Source organism: Lepidochelys kempii, chromosome 2 (genome assembly GCF_965140265.1).
Source record: "Lepidochelys kempii isolate rLepKem1 chromosome 2, rLepKem1.hap2, whole genome shotgun sequence".
NCBI lineage: Eukaryota > Metazoa > Chordata > Testudines > Cheloniidae > Lepidochelys > Lepidochelys kempii.
In genome coordinates this window covers 199,199,592-199,224,779 of record NC_133257.1, presented here as the reverse complement: position 1 = coordinate 199,224,779, position 25,188 = coordinate 199,199,592, and the positions used below count along the sequence as shown (strand labels likewise).

Sequence of the window (25,188 nt, the reverse complement as noted above, 5' to 3'; positions counted from 1 at the left end):
AGAACAAGACAGTGAATGAAACTTAAAATCCTTCCTATTCTACAGGAGATTTTCTTCTCTGAAGACTGAAATCTAATGAATAGCAGTGAGTTTTTGGAAAGGCAGGAAAAGATTTAATGTTCCAGGAGTGTGTAATTTGTATATAATAATGGCTTATATATATACTGACAATGTTTATGATTATATGATAATCCATAGTTTGGAGCTATAATTTTTGCATGAACATGCACATTAAGATTTTTATGAAAATGCTGATGCATTTTCAAGTCACTAGAAAATGTATTATAGAAAGTATTCTAGCATTGTTTGGGAAATGACTAGATGACCTTATTTTCATTTCAAATTTTCATTTTTCTACAAAAAGTAGTTATTTTTCATAAAAAATAAGCTAACATTCAAGTGTACAGGTATGTCTCTCTTTAGTAATTCTGGAAAGAATGATGTAGCTGAAGTTTAAACATTAGTGTCTTGAACTAATGTTTGAATATTTCAACTCTAATCCATTGCTTCCATCTGAAACTAGCCTTCCATAAGGCTAGTTGTTTGGATAAGTGTTGGAAGAACTGGGCCTTGTATTTTTTTTTTAAATGGAAATCAAAATATCTAGTCCACTTTTATGGACTAATATGCTGCAATTTTTCATTTTAGACCAAAAAGGCAAAAAGTAATATGAAATTCCACTTTTTTTCCCCTCGCATTTGCGCTTTTACATGATAAGTTTAAAAACTTGCTAGTGGGTACTTTATAATAAGTGAATTGAAGATAAAAGAAAGGCAGTAAAAATCATATGTGTAATATGTTGCCTGCTTAGCTCATCACATAGTCGTATTTCTGCTCTGTCTGAAATATTAGCAAAGACCACTGCTGTGCACATTTTGGTAATGTGTGCTGAGCTCTGCATGATTGAGCTAACAGAAATATAGTTGAAAGTATCTGATAGCTTTATAAGCTGTATTTTATTTCTGCAGGCCTTATTTAAAAATAGGTGACCTTGACCTAAAAATCATTGACTAAATAACTAAAAAGGGCCTCATTTATCCCTGGTCCAAGTCCCTTGACTTCAGGGTAAATTTGTTCTTTGTGCCTCCCCAACTTATAAGCACCTGAGTTTTAGGAAGTTATTGGTGCATGGGATCCTCCCATACTCTCGCTAAATTGCTCCTGGAAATTCCATTAGATTTTATTTTTGTCCCTCCTTTGTGGGATTCTTTAATATCTAACTCCCCCCATCTCTTAACTTTCAGTTTTCTCTTGTTGTCATTGTGACCCATTATTTTGGCTATGAGTAGTTTCCTCCAAGACCAGTATCGTTTCACTGATCTCCTGGAAGACGGTCCTCAAAAGCAACATGATCAGTGCTCTTTCTGCCTTCCCCCAAATCTGTGTTTAGTGCAATATACCAATCATTATATTCTCCTCCCCATGCATGTCTAGCTTCATCTGTGTTAATGCTATTCACACATAAGTTACACAGTTATCAAGTACTTGCAACTACATTTGTTACCCTTAAACATGTTGTGCTCAGCACAAATTGCTGTGTCAAAATGTGCACAGCTAGTAGCCTTTCCTCCTATTCCACATATAGTAGAAATATTCCATTTCTGTGTGCCAGGCAGGCAAACATATGAATTTGGTTTTTATTTCTCATTTTAATTCATAATGCCAATCCATGGCCTGACTAGCAGGAACTACCCTTAAAAGCTGTGTTGTCACCATTTTCCCACCTCTGCCACTGATCTGTTCTGTCGCCTTGAGCAAATCACTTCACTTCTGTGGCTTAGTTTCCCCATATCTAAAAAGGAGATAATGATACTCACCCTCCATTGTAAATCGCTTGGTGATCTGTGGATGAAAAGCACTATACAACAAAGAAATCTTATTTTTTGTTGTTTGCAGCTGCTAATGATTTCTGGGCTGACACCCTTCTGCACTGAAGCCTTTATACATCTGAGGACTTCACTGCATGAAAGCAGGAAATGTCAGGGATGCCTACTGACTATTTGCTGATGGGAAAGGCTAAGATGCCATGTGGCTCTTCCTCCCCTTACCCCAGTCAGAGATGTTGGGGGAGCCTACTGACTCCTTTTGTGGGAGAACTTGAGGAGCCATCCCTATTCCATTTGCTGACTTCTCATGCTTTTGCCCACTTAAGAGTCCAGTGTTGTGGTTAATGGTTCATATTTTGTCCTTTTTTTAAGGTCATGGATATATATGAACTTGGGGCTTTTGTCCATCATTAAGCAAATGAAAATGAACTGTACTCATTCTGATTGCTATAACTCCTAGTGGCAGGAGTTCAGCATAGAGTCCATAAAATTATTACGCACCCAACGCCATGACATAAGTTAAAAACAAACATCAACTAGTAGTGTTCACAGTCAGCAATAATAGCAGCCTGTCACTAGATTTCAAAATCTGTTAAACCTTGGCAAAGGCGAAGCAAATGATTGGAGGAAAAGATGAGCCATACATCATACCCTGAAATCTAATGAGATAAATTAGACATTCAGAGGGAGCAAATTTCACTGTTTAGGATGCCACCAAAAATGCTGCTCCTCCAGTTCAAGACTTTGAATCTAGAGACTAGCACAAAGAGGAGCATCTCAGTTATTTTGATGAGGTATGGAGGGAGGAAGCTAAGTCCCTATTGATATAGGCCTTTAAAAATTGTATCCACCACCTTCCCTTGCACCTGAAAGCAGAAGAGAAGCCCACAGCAGAAGTATAGTTTACTGTTATACCAGCCTGAAATAGCTGAAACTTCTGAGTGTTCTTCAAGGGAAGCCCCAAGTAAAATGCATTATATAAAACCCTATAATTATTTACACTAATAGATAACCTTGTTAGCAGTCTAAGGGCTTGTTTACACTGTCTTTGTGTTAGGTAATACATGTTCCCAGTATAGACAATACCCTAAGACAAGAGGCCAAGGGTTGAATGGGCTGTCGACAATGAACCACAGAGGTGGTTCTTCTGGACCACAACTGAGGCACTCTGGTGAAGTAGAGTGGGGAGCTTGCATTCCAGCCGCTCATTCTGTATCTCTTATGGGGATGAGTCTTCAGGACTGAAACTGGAATGATTTGTATTTGCTAAACACACTTTAAAAAATACACCCCAAATATATTTATAGGATTTGACTTGTGCTGATATATTGTACCTTCAAGAACATTTAATCTTTACTTGATCCCTCCACCCCCCACCCATCAGGATTTCAGAATTTGGCAGTTTCTAAAACAGAAGTTATGTCTGATTAGCAATAAAACATTCAGTGCTGAAATCTTGATTGTCAGGCCCATGTTATGGGACAATGGTAAATACCTCTCTTTACAAAGTAAGCACAGAACAGAAAGATTTTCAGCTTTTGTGCATAATATACCAATCTATTTTGTTTTTTTCCCTCCAGAATAAATCAGCATGCATCTGTAGAGTGAAGCTATCTTTCCAGAAAAAAAGTTATTTAAATAAGCAGTTGCGCTGCACACCACATGCACAGTGTAGGAAAAGAAGATTTTCTATTCTCAATCTGCACAGCAAGAAGGTACTGGAAGAAACAGTAGAAAGCAGCAATGAAATAAAAGATTGTTATCTAGTGAATTATCTTCTCATCTTCACACAATCCAGCTCAAGCAGCACCTGCGGGTTTGTCAGCCTCTTCCATTCACAAGTTGAGATATTCATTTGCTGGCCTGGAGTAATGCAACATAGTATTTGTACACTGCATAGCCTTTGAGGTATTAACATGACAACCAGCAGCCACACGTGTCCAGTACCAACCGTGAATGGACATATGAATCACTATCCAGCAGCTCCATATCCATTACTTTTTCCTCCAGTCATCGGTGGACTTTCACTTCCTTCCCTTCATGGACTCCAGGGTAACCCACCAACAAGTGGATGCAGCACCCCATCACCTGCAAGTAAGTGCCCCGTTATTGATTCTTATGGCTCTTATTTACTACAGTAGAACCTCAGAGTTACGAACATCTCAGGAATGGAGGTTGTTCGTAACTCTGAAATGTTTGTAACTCTGAACAAAACGTTATGGTTGTTCTTTCAAAAATTTACAACTGAACATTGACTTAATACAGCTTTGAAACTTTACTATGCAGAAGAAAAATGCTGCTTTCCCTTTATTTTTTTTAGCGGTTTACTTTACAGTACTGTACCGTATTTGCTTTTTTTTTGTTTCTGCTGCTCCCTGATTGTGTACTTCCAGTTCCAAATGAGGTATGTGGTTGGTTGACTGTTCATTTCATAACTCCGATGTTCATAACTCTGAGGCTTTACTGTAATTTCCTTTATTAAAGAATGAACACGTTGATTATTGTAAGGCTAATTACAGCTGTTCATTTGCCACTAGCCTCCCTTTCTTTAAAAACAAATTTATTTTGAAATATGATTTTTATTTTTCTCTTCCTTTTAAAAAAAAATAAACATGCAATAGTATGAAATATCACTGATGATTTTCATAGCTGGGATAAAACCTGCTAGATGACATTAGGAAATCTTACATTGTTGTTCGTTAGTAGCTGTGGCGATACCCTATAATACCACCATAGGTCAGACCATAGATGTGTTTTTAACAAATCACACAGAAAAATAATTTCATCTTTCATTAGCAAATAGCTATTGCTTATGTTAGTACATAATTAATAGTGCTTTTTTGTTTTGCTTCCCTGTTGCATGCCATACTAAGGTTCTGATTCTGTAGCTGCACACAGAATCCCCACTAGAATCAGTAGGTATTTTGTGGCTGCACTGTTAGGACCTGCGTATGCATCTGAAACTCATATGCAGTAATATGGTGCTCTGTTGTCTGGTATATCCTCTTTAAAATGCTGGAGTTCAATATTACTAAGTGTACTAGCCAAAGTGATTTGTTTTCAGTGCTTTTTAATGAACACTGCCATGTTTCTTGCTAGGACTTACTTTCAAATGCACTGAAAGGAAGGGCCATGGGTCCAAATGATATTCCCAGTTACACTAGTGTAAACCCAGTGTAACATCATTTAAGGAAAGTGAGTTACTCCATATTTTCAGTGGTGTAACAGTGCAGAGTTAGGCCCTACATGAGGAAAAGCAGTGCATGCTCGGTGGGATATTGGGGGAGTATTCTTTTTCATTTCACAGCTCACGTTTATTGTACAAATGTTTGTTAAAGGATCTTGCTGTGAATGCTCCATATTAAGAAGTCTCTTGACTAAACAGAAAGCTACAAAGGGCTTGCAAAGTATTGATATTACCTACTAAAATATGTGCTGGGGTGAAAAAACATACAAAGTTTTGAGTTCCAGACAAGGAAGGGGAACAAAAAAGAAGAAAACCATAGAGACGAAGAAGGAAAGCAACATTTTAACATGATACTGAGGGAATGAAGAAATTCAAATGCTTGTTAGTGTCGCTTGCATGTGAAGCCCCTCCTTTATCCACTTACACATGAACTCCTGGCCTCACTGAAATAAATGAGAGTTTTGCTATTAACTTCAAGAGGGGTGTGATTTCCCCATGCATGTAGACTTAGGTGAGACAACATGCAGGCATATTAAGTGTTTTCAGGGTCAGGCTCTTAGTTTCTTCTGTTTTATTGCACTACGTGATTTGTTTTATAAGACGTAAAGAAGAAACAGCTACAAGTTAGAAAACATTTTAAGCATTTGATTTCCCAGTCCCTTTAGAAGTGATCAGAATACTGAACTGAGTTTTTGCTCTGATTTTGTAAGAAAGTTCTTTTGTCACATGGACCAGATAGATGATTAGTCCACAGCACCTTTTTAAAGACATATATTGGTAAATATCCAAGATATATAGGACTGTATATGCACAATTGTTCTTCACAACAATCATGTTCTTATTACATTAAGATTGTATTAAAAGCAAATCAGTAGGAGATGTGACTGCTCATCACTTCTAAAAATCAAGCCAATTGTCTATTGTAGGCACTTAAAACAAATGGCCACTTTTGAAAATTTGTGAATGTCTCTCTTAAGTCTCCACTGTCATGGTCCGATCCTCCAGTTTTCAGTATTTTCAAAGGTGCTTGCCTTAAGTCAGACACTTTTATTCATATTTACATATGTCAGTAAAATTAGCTTGATTCTTTAGGGGTGCGGAGTACCAACAGTTCCCATTGACTTCACTGACCATAAAAATCTGGTCACTTCAGAACCTAGCACTAGGTACCTGTGTCTGAAAATTATGGTCTCTTGAGGGGTCATTTATGAGGGGTCAATTATGGTCATTGAGGGGGCTCAATGGGACAAAAATTTCTTGCAGGAAGAGATCCCTGCAAGGCAGCTGGCACTTTTGATTGATATTTCTCACTTATTTTGTTTTCCTATCTTATAGAAGTGGCAGCCTCTTTTGAATTTAGGCCTTTAGAGTTCTGGTAAGTTATTTATAAATCATTCAGGAGCCCTGAGACAGGAACCTAATGCATTGACTTTATATCTCAAGAGGCCTGGATTCAGATTCTTGAAAGTTGTCAGAGTGGCCTATTCTAACTAATTTTTCCATGTCACAAAACTACCACACAGTTTAGTACAGTTTAGCATGGTCAGCAGTCTTTCTATTAAAATGAGAGCCAGAACTGGACACTGGGGGAATACAGTTCTGTAGTGAGAAGCTATATGAGTGAGAAGAAACTTGCCCAGTATCTGCCTGAAGCCCTGCACTATATGTGACTGTATCCTCTGTGCTATTTATCTTTCAACTGCATGAGTTCAATATTCACAGGAAGTAATATTTTAGATAATAGGAACACTGTCAGGAATAAAGACCTCTGGTCCCTTTAGTTTTTTTAAAATAATGTAATTTATCAGCTTTTGTTCAGAGGTATCAAGGATGGTACAGTTTATGCTGAAAGACTTCATATTATTTTACTGTATTATTTTTTGTTCTGTCTTGACTTCAGACTTTTTCCATTATACCAAGTACCTGTAAATTCAGCCATCTTGTATCTACAGTTGGAACTGACATGTCATAGAAATAAGAGGCCTCATCATCAGCCCCTTCTCCTATTAAAGAGACAAAAGGCTTTTAGACAGATTAATTTTATGGGCATAAGTGGCCTACAGTAAGAGAACAGTGTTATAGTGAATTAATTTCACTGATGTTGATAATGGTGTTGACTCGTTCACCTCTGACTTGACTTCTGTTTTTAGACTGAGATACATAGTGCAAAATCCTTAATAATTATAAGGTTGGTCACAATGCTAAAAAGGTCAGTAACAAAAGAAAAAATATTACCTTTACACATAGGTGAACTGTATATTAACATTGAATGAATAAAAGAGAGAGTGTGGTTAAGAAGATAATTACTTTTATAAGCATGATTGATTCACCTAGTGCTGTACTAACTCTGGGCAGCACAAAGGAGAGATTTTCAGTAGTCCCATTTGGGAGTACTCATTGTGCACGCACATGCAATAGCATTCATAATGACGAATCACAAACCTTCTCCACTTCAAAAAAATTAACTGAGATAGTTACAGGATGGTTGGTTTAGTAATGGTATTTCGTGCTTCAGTGGGTCATTTCGTTCTCAGTTCCTGTGGCTATGAATCCATGAAAAAATGTGCACTGATAGTGCTCTGGACAAGGAAGTTCTTCTTGGAACCTAAGCAGGAACAAAGACAACATGGAAGAAAATGGAGCTCAGAGCCACTTTAATATCTTTTAAGTCAGAGTCATGCACCAGCAACTGTTGGACTAGTTCTTCTTCAAGTGATGTCCCTATGGGTGCTCAACTTGTTGGTGCGGCAATGTCCCCTGTGCCTGGGACTAGAAATTTTCATTAGCAGTGTCTGTTGGACCACACGTGCACCTTCCCCCCCTTGTGCTGTCCGCCGGACATATATATAGTGCTGTACAGTCCGACTGCCCCCAGTTCCTTCTTTACCCCCTTTGGTCTGGAATGGAATCCACAGCAGAGTAGTTAGTATTTTCTTCTTTTTCTTCTCCTTTCCTCTTCTATAAAAATAATATTTTTTTTAAATTTTCTCTTTCCCTTTACAGTTCTTTCATAGCTTGAGTTTCTGTTTGCCCCAACTTCCTGCCCTTCCCAATTGGGAAGCTTTTTCCTCTACTCTTATGCCCAGATCCCCTGGGTTTAAGAGGTTCATTTCTTGCGGAGCCACCTTCCTGGTAAGGGATGGCCACATGCAGTGTATCTGCTCTCTGGGAGAGGGACATGTCCCACAAAAGTGTTCCCACTGTCTCGGCCTCACACCCATGGCCAGAAAGGACTGGGACATTAGATTGAAACTTCTTACGAAGAAGTTGCTTTGACTGGCATCAGGAGCAGGCCCAGACTCTTCCCCAGAGAGACCCTCATGCCAGGAGCAGTGGAGTCATTCCAAAAGCGGAGGGACCCGCCCCTGCCCCCCTCTTCCATCTGAAGCCCCATCCCTGGCCAAACCAAAAGCAGGAGCTGCGGATCCTCCACCTGCCCGGGGATGGGGGGCAAAGAGCAGGCCCCAGCCCATGTCTCTACCCTGTGGGCCCCCTTCCCAGACAGGAGAGTCTGTGGCTTCCCATAGCTGCCTGCACAGCTCTTACCCCAACCCGACTCTAGTTGGGGGCACCGGGCGGGGCAGCCTGGCCATGGAAAGAGCTGTGTCAGTAGCTGTGGGGAGCCACAGACCCTCCACCTGCCCTGAGCGGGGGGCTGCAGGGCTGGGCCAGGGGCCAAGACTGCTCTCGCTCCCCCTCCCCCACCCCCAGGTACGTGGAGGAGGGTCCGTGGCATGGTGCCCCACAGCTGTCTGGGTTCCCTGGTCAGGCTCCATCTGCCAGCCTGGCTGGTGAGGGCAGGGCTTTGAGGGGTGGGGAAGAAATAAGGAAGGGGGCATGGCAAAAAATGGATGAGCCAGACCCCTGACCTCCCCCATTCCAGCACCCCATCTCATGCTCTGCCAGGTCATCTGCCAGTCCTTATTTTCCCTGTCTCCCTTGCTCGTTCGGATGACAAGAAATGGGCTTCCTCCTCACACTCTGAGGCACAGCCCACCAGAATGCCATCCCCAGCGATGTCGATTACTACAGCCTCATCTGACGGGATACACAGCTCCAGGGCTCATCCGAGCACCTCCAGTACTGGTTCAAAGAAAGGGTCAAAAGACTCTAACCGAGCAGACCTACATCCCTTGGCACCATTTACAGCTCTGGGGACCAAGCCGGGCCACCTTCAGGAGCTATGGCACGGATGCCATTTCTGGCACCGATGAAACCATCAACGTTGATTAAGACCTTGTGTGGCAAATTGCCGGTACGATTATGGTGGGTCCTGCGCTTCCTCTTTGGGGGGGGGTTCCTGCCCCTGAACTAGCGTATCTACTGTCTCACTAGTAACCCAGAGAAGGGTAGTGGAGAGGGAGGGACCCGGGCCCGCCCTCTACTCCGGGTCCCAGCCCAGGGGCCCTAGGCATAGTGATAAACCACTTGAATTAGTGCTTCCTTCCCCTGGGCTACTTCGGTCTCCTGCTCTTCAGCTTGTGGGGCTTCCTGCCCTCTCTCTCTCTCTCTCTGCACAAGCCGGGTGTCTCTTTACCTAGGGTCTTGGTCTTCTAGCCAGCCAGGGCACTTCTCCAAACTCTCCTCTACTTCAACTCCTCCAAATTGCACTCTGCTCCAACTCCTTTCCTTGGCAGATTGAAGCAGGGGTTTTTTATCAGGGGGCTAGCTTCAGGTGCTATAATTGGCTTCAGGTGCTTTTAATTAATCTATAGAACCCTTTCTTCCCTCTGCAGGGAATAAGGATTCTCCTCATCCTTACATATCTTACATATCTTACTTACATATCTTACATATCTCTCCTGTATCACTCTCCTGCTGCCTTCTGGCCATGCTGTATCACACTTGGCACCAGCAAAATTGTCAGCACCGACCTAGTCTCAGAGACCCTGTCTTCGGTGCCATGTCTTCCATCAACACTGATGAGGTTTTTCCTCCCTCCACGTGACTTCAGATACCCGACAGATCTGCTGGTCTCTGACACTACTGAGTCTCTTCTTCTGTGATGTGACCTCTCCCTGCCACTTCCACTTTTTTCTCCAGACTCATTCTGTCTCTCCACCAAGAATGGTACCTCTCTTCCCTACTGACGATGATGATGAGGAAGACGAGGGCTCTATTTTTCCCTCGACTATGGGGCAATTCATACTTGCCCATCCTCACTATATGAAGTCTCCTGCTGGTCCTCAAGCCTGGCAGGGACCACTATGGATGTAGCCATATGTGCCACTCCCACCAAACTGGCTGTATTGGGAACCCTTATATAGGGAGCATTGATGGATACCTACACTTCTCCCTTCTCTGTCAGTTTCTCGCCCTCAGGAGGTCAAACCACTGCTGGCATTAACTGAACAGGAGGAGGAAGAGTCTCCACCAACTTTACATTTTTCATCCTCCTCACCTGATGATGCCCTAACCCTCCACATCTGCCGACAACTTCAGACACTTTCAGGAGTTATTCTGCTGGGTTACAGAATCTTTAGAGCTCCTGTTGGAGGAGGCTAAAGACCAACAGCATAAACTGCTGGATATATTACATACAATCTCTTCTGCCAAGATCGCTTTGCCAATTAATGAGGCTCTTCTTGACCCCACGAAGGTGCTGTGGCAGTCCGCGGCGTCTATCCCTCCAACCAGCAAACATGCCAACAGAAAATATTCTGTTCCGGAGAAAGATGAGGATTCTTATTTTTGCACCCTACTCCAAATTCTCTAGTGGTCAGTGCAGTGCAAAAGAGAGACAGTCAGTTCCAATCCTATTCTAATAAACGAGACAGAGAATGGAAACATCTGGACCTATTTGGATGCAAGGCATATTCATCAGCCACACTCCAATTTAGGATTTCAAACTATGACAAAGTATAACTACGTAAAAAGAACAGGAGTACTTATGACACCTTAGAGACTAACAAATTTATTTGAGCATAAGCTTTTATGGGCTGCATAGAATGGAACATATAGTAAGAAGATATATATACCTATCCTTGCAACAAAGTGGGATGCCAACTCTGTCCACATATTTATTCAAGTGACACCATCATAGGACCTAATCACATTAGCCACGCCATCAGGGGCTCATTCACCTGCACATCTACCAATGTGATATATGCCATCATGTGCCAGCAATGCCCCTCTGCTTTGTACCTTGGCCAAACCGGACAGTCTCTATGCAAAAGAATAAATGGACACAAATCTGACTTCAGGCATCATAACATTCAAAAACCGGTAGGAGAACACTTCAACCTCTCTGGCCACTCAGTAACAGACTTATAGGTGGCAATTTTGCAACAGAAAAACTTCAAAAACAGACTCCAGTGAGAAACTGCTGAGCTTGAATTAATATGCAAACTAGATACCATTAACTTGGGTTTGAATAGAGACTGGGAGTGGCTGGGTCATTACACATATTGAATCTCTTTCCCCATGTTAAGTATCCTCACACTTTCTTGTCAACTGTCTAAATGGGCCATATTGATTATCACTAGAAAAGGTTTTTTTTCTCCTGCTGATAATAGCTCATCTTAATTAATTAGCCTCTTACTCCACCTTTTCATGTTCTCTGTATGTATATATATATATATCTTCTTACTATATGTTCCATTCTATGCATCTGATGAAGTGAGCTGTAGCCCACAAAAGTTTATGCTCCAATAAATGTGTTCGTTTCTAAGGTGCCACAAGTACTCCTGTTCTTTTTGCGGATACAGACTAACACGGCTGCTACTCTGAAACCTATAACTACATAAACTACTCCAAATTGGAGGAACTTTTTCATGATCTACCGGAGACCAAGAAGGAGCAATTCCAAGCCTTCATATTGGAAGGGCACCTCCTAGCCTGTACAGCCCTACAAGCCTCACTAGACTCCACAGTCACTGCTGTTTGATTCTTTGGGACTGCTGTGGTCAAGAGGCATGCATTGGGACTGCTGTAGTCAAGAGGCATGCATTGTGGCTCCACTCTTGGGTTTTCCTAAGGACGTACAAAGCACAGTAGAGGACTTACTGTTTGAAGGCCGGAAACTTTTCTTGGAGGTCATGGATAATTCTCTGCACTCCCTTAAAGATTCCCAAGCACACTGAGTTTGCTCAGGATATACATGCCGGCACCAAAGAGATGCTTGGGGAAGTACCAACTCCCCTTACGATTCAGTACACTCCTCAATGGCACTATGACATCCAGCACCAATGACTAAGGCCTCCTAATAAATGTAGACAGTCCACTCCTCAGGGGTCTACCTCTCACATATCCCCACCAAAGCAACAGTTTTGATGGTGCGGTTGAGGCCCCGAGAAGCACGCTCCTTTTCCAGGCATGCCCACTATCTTCAACATTCCATCTGTTTGACAACTGACTGGCTCCATTCCTATTATTGTGGGAGTCTCATCACCTTGGACAAGTAGGTCCTAGAGATAATCAGGGAAGGCTACTCCATCCCCTTCCTATCTATCCTTCCACTCCCTCCTCCCCATCCCTTTTCAGGGACCCCTCTCATGATTCCATTCTATGGGGAGGAAATAAAACATCTTCTGCAATTGGGAGCCATAGAACAAGTCCCTGCCCTCCACAGGGGACAGGGCTTCTACTCCCACTATTTTCTGATTCAGAAAAACTCCTGTGGATGGTGTCCCATCACGGACCTTTACAACCTAAACAAATTTGTCAAACTGCAACGCTTCAAGGTGGTTATCCTCTCCACTATTATCCCAGCAATGGAACAGAGGGACTGGTTCTCAGCCCTCGACCTCCAAGATGCATACTTTCATATTTTCACACACCCTGCAGACAGATGATTCCTCCGATTTCTTGGGGGCACAGACTATTGCCAGTACAAAGTACTGCCCTTTGGACTATCTGCAGTGCCTCTGGTGTTCTCCAAGGTCTTCATGGTAGTCATTGCCTATCTGAGAAAACAAGGAATCCTCATTTTTCCATACTTGGATGAGTGTCTTCTCAAGGCCCCATCCAAATATGATGTTGCCTGTTCCTGTTGCGGTCTGAATTAGAACTCAATATAAAAATAGAAACATATTTTGAAAAATGTATCAGAAAATGACATAAAAGCCAAAGAGATCAGTTGTTGCCAATACATATTTGTACCAGAGTTGAAAGGGCAAATTCTCTCTTAATATAATATTGAGTGAACTGGCAACATAAATAGCAATGTCTTCACAATGCAGTCTGAATACAAATACCACTAAAGTATGTTATGAAGTAGTTGTGCACCTTTTGGGATTTTTAGTAGAGATTTAAATACTTCCACACAGACAGAAATGGCCTGGATTAATTCTAAATGAGGGCTAGATGCACAAACAAATGAAGCCCACTTTTTTTTTTAAAAATTCCCTAACTTGGGACAGTCTGCTTTCTCCTGAGATGGCCTCTAATCCTCCTAATGAAGCAGCCCACAGAGCAGTTAGCTATTAACAATCATACGATGATACACTTGTTATTCTCCCTATGACTCACTGCTCCAATCTGATCCACAAGCCCTTGACCATAAGACTTGGATCCCAAGGATCTTGCCTTTATTTGTCCCAGGAACATATAGGGAGGAATTGGGAGATGTGAACGTATCATTATAAAGGACTTTGACTGAAAGTCAATAAGGTGAGTAACTGTTCCACTTATTAGATAATCATAACCATTTTACATGGAGAGTCTGTGGGGTGGCAAGAATAGAGTTAAGGTAATTTAACTGCAGATTTCCATAATTTCCAGTGTTTGCAGTTTTAAAAGTGTAATCTTAAAATAGAATGTCCCATCTATTCTGTTCTGTATAGGTCTTTTGGACTTGTGTAGATGTCTGGAAAATAAAACCATTCAAGAACGTGGGAGAGGCAGGGAACAGAATCCACTCTGACCATGCTATGTGAACCCTTATTACTGTATTTAGTAGCTAGATACTGTGGTTTTGAAATAGCCTTTTTGAGATACTCAAGCGAGGCAGATTGTTGTTTTAAAACATTATGTTCTATTAGGATTGTTTTCTCTTACATTATTGCTGGCTATTTAGAACCTGGACTCCATCTCAAAGGTGGTTGTTGGTGTGTGGTTTTTTTTTTTTTTGGGAATAGATATGGACTGACTGACATCATTAAACTAATACAGTAGAATGCAGTATCTTTAGTGTATTACAACATAGTTTCCCTAGCTCCACTCCTTGTAGGCATTCATTTGCTTTTCCAGTTCACTTGTTAATCATTGTATTGACACAAAAAGTCCTCCCAAAAGCACTCTTTGGTAGATTGCATTAAATATGAATAGCGGATATTCATTACGATGTGTTGCCCCCAAGAGAGCGCTAAACTATCCGCACTACTCAGGAACAGGCAAATACAGTCAAATTCTTCAGCTATTCAAATAGTTCAGTGTCTCTCTGAATCTCTAATAAAACAAGAATATATCTTTATTCCCTTAATTACTTAGAAGGTCAAGGACTCCCAGTTCCCACTGTATCTTACAGTGCTACAAGAGGGGAATGTTTCCAGTGGTGGTTGAATCACAGTTAATATATGATCGATTTTTTCACTCAGCATAGTTATAGTTTTCAACAGCTGTGCATAAGTCTAATAATATTGCTATATCTGTAATGAATTAGGGAAAAAATCTGATATGAATTAAAACTTTAAAGGACTTCATCTGTTTTATGTTTTTCAGTAGTTACAGCTTTCTGAGTATCTGCTTTTCACCTTTATTGCCTCCTCTTCGTTTAAATCCCATGTCACACTGAAGGCTTGCCATATACTCTTTACCATTTGCACATCTCTGCAATTGCCAGCTGTCTTCAGACATCGCCTTTTATCATCACCTGTGCCCTTTTTATTTTTACACATAGTTCTTCTATTCAGAAGGTGGGATAGGCAGAATTTGAATATTAATTTCTTTACATACAGGCAATGTGATATCATGCTAGCAATTCTGATAAGAGTTCCCCAATACAATATCCTGCTAATGACATCAGCCCTAACCTTAAAAGACTCACTGCTTTTGGAACAAGCTGCCTTCAATTCTTGATGGATTCATTTAGTCTGAGACTTCTAAAACAATCAGACTGTTGGATTCACAAAAGAATCAGACTGTTGGATTCTAATATGTTCTGTGATGGTTTCATGATAGGAACTGACTTAACTTATGAACAATTTTAAAGTACAGTTGAGAAATTTTGGAACTCTGTTATGGTATTCACAAAAAGAAAAGGAGTACTTGTGGCACTTTAGAGACTAACAAATTTATTTGAGCATAAGCTTTTGTGAGTTACAGCTCACTTCATCGGATGCATTCAGTGGAAAATACAGTGGGGAGATTTATATACATAGAGAACATGAAACAATGGGTGTTACTGTATGCACTGTAACGAGAGTGATCACTTAAGGTGAGCTATTACCAGCAGGAGAGTGGGGGGGACGATGGACTTTTTGTAGTGATAATCAAGGTGGGCCATTTCCAGCAGTTGACAAGAACGTCTGAGGAACAGTGGGGGGTGGAGGGGGGATAAACATGGGGAAATAGTTTTACTTTGTGTAATGACCTATGCACTCCCAGTCTCTATTACTTGATTATCACTACAAAAAGTTTTTCCCCCCCGCTCTCCTGCTGGTAATAGCTCACCTTAAGTGATCACTCTGGTTACAGTGTGTACAGTAACACCCATTTTTTCATGTTCTCTATGTATATAAATCTCCCCACTGTATTTTCCACTGAATGCATCCGATGAAGTGAACTGTAGCTCACGAAAGCTTATGCTCAAATAAATTTGTTAGTCTCTAAGGTGCCACAAGTACTCCTTTTCTTTTTGCGAATACAGACTAACACGGCTGCTACTCTGAAACCTGTTATGGTATTGTCATCTCCTAATGTGCTCTATGAAGCATAACACTTTTACATGTGTTCCCCCTAAAAGTTATTCAAATTAAACTACTCAGTAATAGCTCTTCCCTCAGACTAAATGCCCATGACTCCTTTTGTAACTATCAGAGTGATTCCTGGGAGTCCCATAGGTGTAAGCCATTTAAGAAACTAGCAACAAGCTTTCCTGGACTTAGAGAATCAATTCTGCAGGTAGAGGGACAGAGTAGATCTGCTTTCAGATAAGAACCAATTTTAAGAAATTCTCTAAGCCTGTTAGCATACAGATGGATGACTCATACTGATTCTAGTACTTACCCCCATAAATTCTTTTCCCATGGACTTGCTAATGTCTACAAGTGGTAGGTATCATTAGTTCTATCACAGAATTGTTCCCCCACTCATGGACCTTGAAACAAGGAAATTCTGGAACAAAACGTTGTTAAAAAGAATCTATAATTGAAACTAACAACCTACGCCTTTTCCTACCCTCCTCTCGAAATAAAATATAAAAATCAACACCAAACGTTAGGAAGTCAGAAATATATAGTGAAGGGATCTCTCTACTCCTCCCTTTGCTGCAAAGATCTCCATCACTCACTGTTACGCCAGCTGACTTAACCCACTTATCCAACTTTAACCTTGGCCTCTTACTTGGTTCTTTGAAAGAAATATTCTGTTGATGTAAACTGCTGATTTTATATATTGCCAATGAAATATGTTGTAAATCTTTCAAAAGGAATATAATCCTCAGGCCATGCGGCCGTAAGTTTGTCAGAATTCTCTAAATTGTCTCACAGTATGATGTGTTGTTAGAGTGGAAGAATATCTTTCTGGCTCAAATTGGAATGATGGAGTTATGTATTGTTATGAAGCACGTTGGTCATGCGGTACTGCACACTTTTGAAAGTAGACATAAAGCTTTCAAGTTTGTATTCTTCAAGTGCTGGTCCCTATGTGTATTGCACACATAGGTACAAATGCGCACCATGAGCCCAAATCTGGAAATGCTTCGGAGCAGTGTCTGTTGGCCTGCACATGTGCAGTAGCCCTCCTCATGCTCCCGACCAAGGATATAAGAGGCAGTGAGGATTGACAGCTCTCCAGTTCCTTCTTACCACAACATGACCTGAGTCGGAATTGTGTCCTCTTTCATTCTGTTGTTTAACCAGTGAAGAAAGAAAATGTTTGTAAATAATTATATATCTTAGCTTAATAGTTAGTAGTTAAAGTTTATAGTTTGTATAGGTATTTCTTTTCACCAGTTGGGGAGCCTTTTCCCGGCTCCGGGACTATTCCTGGGTCCTGGGATTCAAGAATTGCGTCTCTTGCCTTTGCTCCTTCGCCATCAGTGACGAACGTCAATGGTGCCTGTACTAGGTCTGAGTGAGGCACATATCTCTGCAAAGTGCAGTATCTGTGGCTCCTTCTCACCCAGAACTCAAGAAGCCCGGGAGCTTTGCCTACAAAACCACCTGATGGAGAAGATTATGAGGTCCCTGTCCGATCTAGGCCAGAGAAACCACCTCTCTTTATTGGCCGCAATTGACCAGCAGTACCCCTCCAAGCACGTGCTTTGAAGCTTTCAGGATCTAAGCTCAAGGTCTTTTCTTCTAGGGCTCCCCATGAGAGTAGTGGGCACTCTCATGGTATCAAGGACAGATCCCCTTCAAAGACTGCCCATAAGAAACACGCTTCCTCCCTGAGCCTGTCCAGGTTCGGTGAGATATCACCCCTGGAACTGGCTCTACTGAAGACCCCCAGATGGGAGGGCAAAAGCGTGTAAAAAGAAAATCCACTGGTTTCATCAGTCACCTTGGTACCAAAGTGTAAGGATAGATGTTCACTGGTTCTGTCTGAGTGCCGCCTCATTTGTCTAAAGACCATCCAGCTGCCACAGATGTACCGAGTTCTTCAGAATCATAGAATCATAGAATATCAGGGTTGGAAGGGACCCCTGAAGGTCATCTAGTCCAACCCCCTGCTTGAAGCAGGACCAATTCCCAGTTAAATCATCCCAGCCAGGGCTTTGTCAAGCCTGACCTTAAAAACCTCTAAGGAAGGAGATTCTACCACCTCCCTAGGTAACGCATTCCAGTGTTTCACCACCCTCTTAGTGAAAAAGTTTTTCCTAATATCCAATCTAAACCTCCCCCACTGCAACTTGAGACCATTACTCCTCGTTCTGTCATCTGCTACCATTGAGAACAGTCTAGGGCCATCCTCTTTGGAACCCCCTTTCAGGTAGTTGAAAGCAGCTATCAAATCCCCCCTCATTCTTCTCTTCTGCAGGCTAAACAATCCCAGCTCCCTCAGCCTCTCCTCATAAGTCATGTGTTCCAGACCCCTAATCATTTTTGTTGCCCTTCGCTGGACTCTCTCCAATTTATCCACATCCTTCTTGTAGTGTGGGGCCCAAAACTGGACACAGTACTCCAGATGAGGCCTCACCAATGTCGAATAGAGGGGAACGATCACGTCCCTCGATCTGCTCGCTATGCCCCTACTTATACATCCCAAAATGCCATTGGCCTTCTTGGCAACAAGGGCACACTGCTGACTCATATCCAGCTTCTCGTCCACTGTCACCCCTAGGTCCTTTTCTGCAGACTTGACTGCTTGAACCTCTTGGTCACCAGAGTGCATGGAGACATACGTAACACCAGAGGATATATTCTTTCCTTATCCACAGTCTCCACTTCTTTCCAGTCCTGCCCTCCTGAGGGATGTCCTTACTTCGGCGGAAGAGTCTATATCAGTATCCCAGGAGCAGTCCCATCTCCAGCCGTCTGGCAGGCATGCCCTGGTACCGATAGCACTGCTGCTACTGATGGAACAGTTCGTAGATGCGGACAAGTCAGAGAAGATAGCCACGCAGTATCTACATGGAGACACTCAAGCCCCATCAGACAGTCGAGGAGTTACGCTCACCATTCCTGTGGGTATGACCTCCCCCCACGGACCACTGGTAGAAATTCCCTTTGGGTCCCACACAATTAATTAACCCCTCTTTCTGGCCTTATTGATATCTATATGGCAGGTGTCTGTGCTGTTCTCAGGAGTCAGACCACTCCCCCCTCTCTCTCTCCAGCCAGTTCCATCAGTGTATGAGAGAGAAGAGCCGGAACCGGATCTGCAGGAATACAACTGCCTTCACAGCATTCTGGTCAAATGTCCCACTGTAGGACATCTGCAGGGCAAGCCACATATTCGCAACACATTACGCTCTAGTTCATGGCTCGGCTGCAAATGCAGTGGTCAGATGGGCAAACAGTGTCAGACTGGGGGCGGGTACAAGGAAGCTGGTAGCACAGATGCTTGCAATACTGCCAGTCACCCACATGTGGAATACACATAGGGCTCAGCACTCAAAAATGAAGATTACTTAGTGTAATTGGGGATTCTTCAAGATGCGTGGTCCCTATCTGTATATCACGACCCACCCTCCATCCCCTCTGCTTTGAATCCTGTTGGATTTGTGGAAAACAGAGGAACTGCAGAGGCGTCAACCTGCACTGCCTGTTATACCTTGGGTTGGGAGCATGAAGAGAGCTCCTGTGCATATGTGAGCCTATGGATGCTGCGGTGAAGAATTTCTGGACTTGGGTGCATGGCATACATATGTGCTGATATGTGAAGTACAGATTGGGACCACACATCTCGAAGATCCTCCAGTTGCAGTAAGTAACCTCCACATTTGAGCTGTATGTATAGCAACTAACATGAGCAGAGGTTTTTTTTAGAGTGAATAATATTATATGGACTGATCTTACAGAGGATGCACTCAAGCACATTCCTGTAATTATATGGAGCTCCATTGTAGAATTCTGTATATAAAGTAACTTTGGGACACAGAAGTGTGAGTTTTTGGGAGGAGTTGTTAGTGGAATGACCTTAATAAATTTCATTCTTTACTATTTTTATGTTTTTGGGTGTGTGTGATGTTCTGAACCGCATGTGACATTTATTCAGAAAGCTTTATTTCAGATTAATATATCCCACTTTTTTATTAAGAGAGCTTTAACTTTTTCCTCAGATGGGGATTACTGTCCCCTTTTGGGAATACTGGAAATAATTCTTGCGTTACACATGCTTAATTATTTTCAGCTATGTTAAAGGCAGCAGATTTCCAATTTAAAATGATAAATACCCATCCAAACTGTTGAGTCCTGAAAGTGTATAGAATCTATTTTCCTTTTCTTTATCCTTGAGTACTGTTTCCCTTTCTTACTGCCTAGAATAAGCTTACATCAGTAATATTCATAAATGATTTACAAAAGTAATCCCTGTGTAATAGCTTGGGACTTAAAGATTTTATGGTGCTGCCTGATGTGCTATCAAACAAAATTATCTGATTCAAAAAGCTTGATAAATCTAGTCAGAATAAATTCCCTGAAGCAAACACACACTCCCACCCTCCCTCAAGAAAAGTAACATAAAATTGTTAGGTTCTCTTTTGCCACGTGTATGAAATTAGACTTAATGTTGTGTGTGAATAATATTGATGCTTTATGTTTGAAAAAAGAAACAAACATTGAGGTCTTACCTTTATTAAGTACCCCTTTCCCTCTGTGACACCACACACGATAAGAGTACATTTCAGAGATTTAAACTTCACTCATGGAGCAACCGCTGTGTCGTCTAAATATTACACTCTTAATATATTGCATGACTCCTGAACATTATAGACCAGGTTTTCAAAAAAGGCTCAGCATGTTGGCTGCTGTTCAAGAAGAGGTTGGCTTATAGATGGAATTTAAAAGGAAGTCAGTGGGAGGTGCATGCAAACAATACATGTAGAAACAAAGGTACAATTTGTTCTTTTGGTATTCTGCAATAATGAAATGTAATCAAGTAAGTCTAGCCTTTGCCCTAAATTTCCTGAGTTTCGTCTGTTTAAGTTGGAGTTGAGACTTAATTTTAGCAAAGTTTTATATATGTACATTCCTTTCCTAAAATGTCTGGAATGCAAGAAGACAAGACAAAAGAAAATCCATCTTCAAAGGAAGGGAAATTAACTTGAAATATTCATGATATGGTCTTCCCATGTAAATATGTGTTTAAGGCAGTATTCTGACCTCAAACATACATGCATGACTCTCACAGGAGTTCTGGAGCCTATTTTGAGGGCAGAATTTGGCCCTTAGACAGTTTTATGTTTGTGCATTATTTACTAAAATGTCTTTCACTGCTTCTTAGAAAGTCTTAGGGTATGTCTACACTACGAAATTAGGGCGATAGTATAGAAGTCTATTTTTAGAAATCGATTTTATACAGTCGATTGTGTATGTCCGCATTAAGCGCATTAAGTTGGTGGAGTGCGTCCTCACTACTGTGGCTAGCATCAACTTATAGAGTGGTGCACTATGGGTAGCTATCCCACAGTTCCTGCAGTCTCCACCGCCCATTATAATTCTGGGTTAAGCTCCCAATGCCTGATGGGGCAAAAACATTGTCGCGGGTGGTTAGTCGCCCCTCCCTCCGTGAAACCAATGGCAGACAATCGTTTCGCAACTTTTTTCCGCGCAGACGCCATACCACGGCAAGCGTGCGGCCTGCTCAGCTCAGCTCACTGACACCGCCGCTGTTGTGTCCTGGGTGCTGCTGGCAGCAGACGGTGCAGTAGGTCTGCTAACCATCATCATCCACCGTTTCCGCTGCAATTCTGCTCTCCTGCAGCTCGGGGGATCCGTTATGGTCCTCCTGGATGCTGCTGACCGTCGTCATACATTGCTTCTGCTGCAACTCTGCTCTGCTGCTATTGTCTCAATAGCAAATTTCTCCATGTTGTCTGTCATGGGCTCCTGGGTACGTGTGTTCTTCCTCGGGAAATGTGTGCGGTGCTAACCATCGTCCTCCACCGCTTCTGCTGCAACTCTGCTCTGATGAATCCACCTCGCAGGTCCTCTCGTTGTTCTCTATGAATATCTATTCTCATGGCATCTGTCTTTAGCCACCGCTTCTGCTGCAACTCTGTTCTCCTGCAGACGCCATATCATGGCAAGCATGGAGCTCGCTCAGATCACTGCGGCAGTTACGAGCATTGTAAACACCTCACACATCATCCTGCAGTATGTGCAGAACCAGAACCTGCAAAAGCAGGTGAGGAGGTGACGGCAGCACCAAGGAGGACATGGACGCAGACTTCTCTCAAAGCACGGGCCCCGGCAGTTTGGACATCCTGGTGGCAATGGGGCAGACTCATGCCGTGGAACGCCGATTCTGGGCCTGGGAAACAAGCACAGACTGGTGGGACCGCATAGTGTTGCAGGTCTGGGACAATTCCCGGTGACTGCGAAATGTTTGCATGCGTAAGGGCACTTTCATGGAACTTTGTGACTTGCTTTCCCCTGCCCTGAAATGCAAGAATACCAAGATGAGAGCAGCCCTCACAGTTGAGAAGCGAGTGGCGATAGCCCTCTGGAAGCTTGCAATGCCAGCCAACTACCGGTCAGTTGGTAATCAGTTTGGAGTGGGAAAATCTACTGTGGGGGCTGCTGTGATCCAAGTAGCCAACACAGTCACTGAGCTACTGCTATCAAGGGTAGTGACTCTGGGAAATGTGCAGGTCATAGTGGATGGGTTTGCTGCAGTGGAATTCACTAACTGTGGTGGGGCAATAGGCGTAATGCATCCCTGTCTTGGGACTGGACCACTTTGGCAGCCAGTACATAAACCGCAAGGGGTACTTTTCAATGGTGCTGCAAGCACTGGTGGATCACAAGGGACGTTTCACCAACATCAACGTGGGATGGCCGGGAAAGGTACATGGCGCTCGCATCTTCAGGAACTCTGGTCTGTGGGAACGGCTGCAGCAAGGCAACTTACTTTCCAGACCAGAAAATAACCGTTGGGGATGTTGAAATGCCGATAGTTATCCTTGGAGACTCAGCCTTCCCCTTAATGCCATGGCTCATGAAGCCATACACAGGCACCCTGGACAGTAGTCAGGAGCTGTTCAACTTTTGGCTGAGCAAGTGCAGAATGGTGGTAGAATGTGCCTTCGGATGTTTGAAAGCGCGCTGGCACAGTTTACTGACCAATATTCCCATTGTGGAGCACACAGCAAGCAGTAATAACAATATCTGTGAGAGTAAGGGGGAGACGTTTATGGTGGGGTGGGAGGTTGAGGCAAATCACCTCGCCGCCGATTACGCACAGCCAGACACCAAGGCGGTTAGAAGAGCACAGCAGGGCACGCTGCGCATCAGAGAAGCTTTGAGAACCAGTTTCATGACTGGCCAGGCTATGGTGTGAGAGTTCTGTTTGTTTCTCCTTGATGAAAACCTGCACCCTTGGTTCACTCTACTTCCCTATAAGCCAACCGCCCTCCCTGCTTCAATCACCGTTTGCAGAGGCAATAAAGTCATTGTTGTTTCAAAATCATGCATTCTTTATTAATTCATCACACAAATAGGGGGATAACTGCCAAGGTATCCTGGGAGGGGTGGGGGAGGAGGGAAGCATTGGGTGGGTTGGTGGATGAGGGGAGGAGGGAAGGACAAGGCCACACTGCACTTCAAAACTTCTTGAATGCCAGCTTTCTGTTTCTTGGGCAGTCCTCTGGTGTGGAGTGGCTGGGTTGCTAGAGGCCCCCGCACCATGTTCTTGGGTATCTGGGTGAGGAGACTGTGGAGCTTGGGGAGGAGGATGGACGGTTGGACAGGGGCTGCAGCAGCAGTCTGTGCTCCTGCTGCCTTTCCTGCAGCTCCACCAGACGCCAGAGCATACCAGTTTGATCCCCCAGTAACCTCAGCATTGCATCCTGCCTCCTCTCATCACGCTACCACCACCTCTCCTCTTGCTTGTCCCTCCAGTCCTTGTGTTCATTTTCTGCTTTCCTGGACTCTGCCATTGTTTGCCTCCATGCATTCTGCTGAGCTCTTTCAGTGCGGGAGGACTGCATGAGCTGAGAGAACATTTCACTGCAAGTGCGTTTTTTCCGCCTTCGTATCTGCACTAGCCTCTGTGATGGAGATGATGGGGGAGCGTTGAAACATTTGCAGCTGCGGGAGGAAAAAAAGGGAGAGTAGTATTTAAAAGGACACATTTTAGAGAACAATGGGTAGACTCTTTCACGGTGAACCAAGCTGTTAACATTACATAGCACATGTGCTTTCAGTACAAGGTTACATTTTGCCTTTTATATTGAGGGCCTGCCTGTTTGGTGTGAGAGATCACCCATGCATGGCCGGGCAACAGAATTTGGCTTGAAGGCAGCCATGGTAAGCCACAGTCTTTCGGCTTCTTCAACCTTCATAACATGTGGGAATGGTTTCAAACAGCAGCACCCTCCTTTCCCATACCAAGCACTCATTGGGTTGGCCATTTAAAAGGAGGGGCTGTACCGGCCGCGAATGCATCCAAAGTCTTCAGGGCAAATTAATCATTAAACACGCTTGCTTTTAATCCATGCATTATGTACAAAGGTACCTTTTAAACCATGTATTATGTACAACCATGTACAAAGGTACACTCACCAGAGGTGCCTTCTCCGGCTTCATGGTTCGGTAACCCGCCTTGGGAGGGTTGGGAGGGTATTGGCTTCAGGGTGATAAACAGTTCCTGGCTGTCGAGGAGAAAGGTTTTTCTGCTTGCCTGCTGTGCGCTCTCCTCCTCCTCATCTTCCTCGTCCCCAAAATCCTCATGCCTGTTGCGTGAGACTCCCCCCTTGCAGGTGTCCGTAGGGGCGCTCCCTAGAATTGCATGCAGCTCATCATAGAAGCGGTATGTCTGGGGCTCTGACCCGGAGCGGCCGTTTGCCTCTTTGTTTTTTTAGTAGGCTTGCCTGAGCTCCTTAATCTTCATGCGGCACTGCTGCGGGTCCCTGTTGTAGCCTCTGTCCATCATGCCCTTGGAGATTTTGACAAATATATTGGCATTTTGTCTTTTGGAACGGAGTTCTGATAACACAGATTCATTTCCCCATGCAGCGATCAGATCCAGTACCTCCTGTTCAGTCCATGCTGGAGCTCTTTTGCGATTCTGGGACTGCCTGATCACCTGTGCTGATGAGCTCGCTTTGCTGGCCAAACAGGAAATAAAATTCAAAAGTTCCTGGGGCTTTTCCTGTGTACCTGGCTCGTGCATCTGAGTTGAAAGTGCTGTCCAGAGCGGTCACAATGGAGCACTCTGGGATAGCTCCCAGAGGCCAATACTGTCAAATTGCATCCACAGTACCTGAAATTCGACCTGGTAATGTCGATTTCAGCGCTAATTCCCTCGTCAGGGAGGAGTACAGAAATCGATTTTAAGAGCCCTTTAAGTCAACAAAACAGGTTTGGTCGTGTGGATGGATGCAGGGTTAAATCGATCTAACGCTGCTAA

At 43.1% G+C, this 25,188-nt stretch overlaps 1 protein-coding gene across 1 annotated transcript in view; it reads left to right on the top strand.

Moving 5' to 3' along the window:
* The first annotated feature begins 3,693 nt into the window (after positions 1–3,693).
* Positions 3,694–25,188, top strand: part of RARB (retinoic acid receptor beta) — a 305,303-nt gene continuing 283,808 nt past the window's right edge. Inside the window, exon 1 of the mRNA XM_073333465.1 lies at positions 3,694–3,920. Within this exon, the coding sequence (XP_073189566.1) occupies positions 3,743–3,920 (178 nt within the window). The 5' untranslated portion in view covers positions 3,694–3,742. The remainder of the gene's footprint in view (positions 3,921–25,188) is intronic.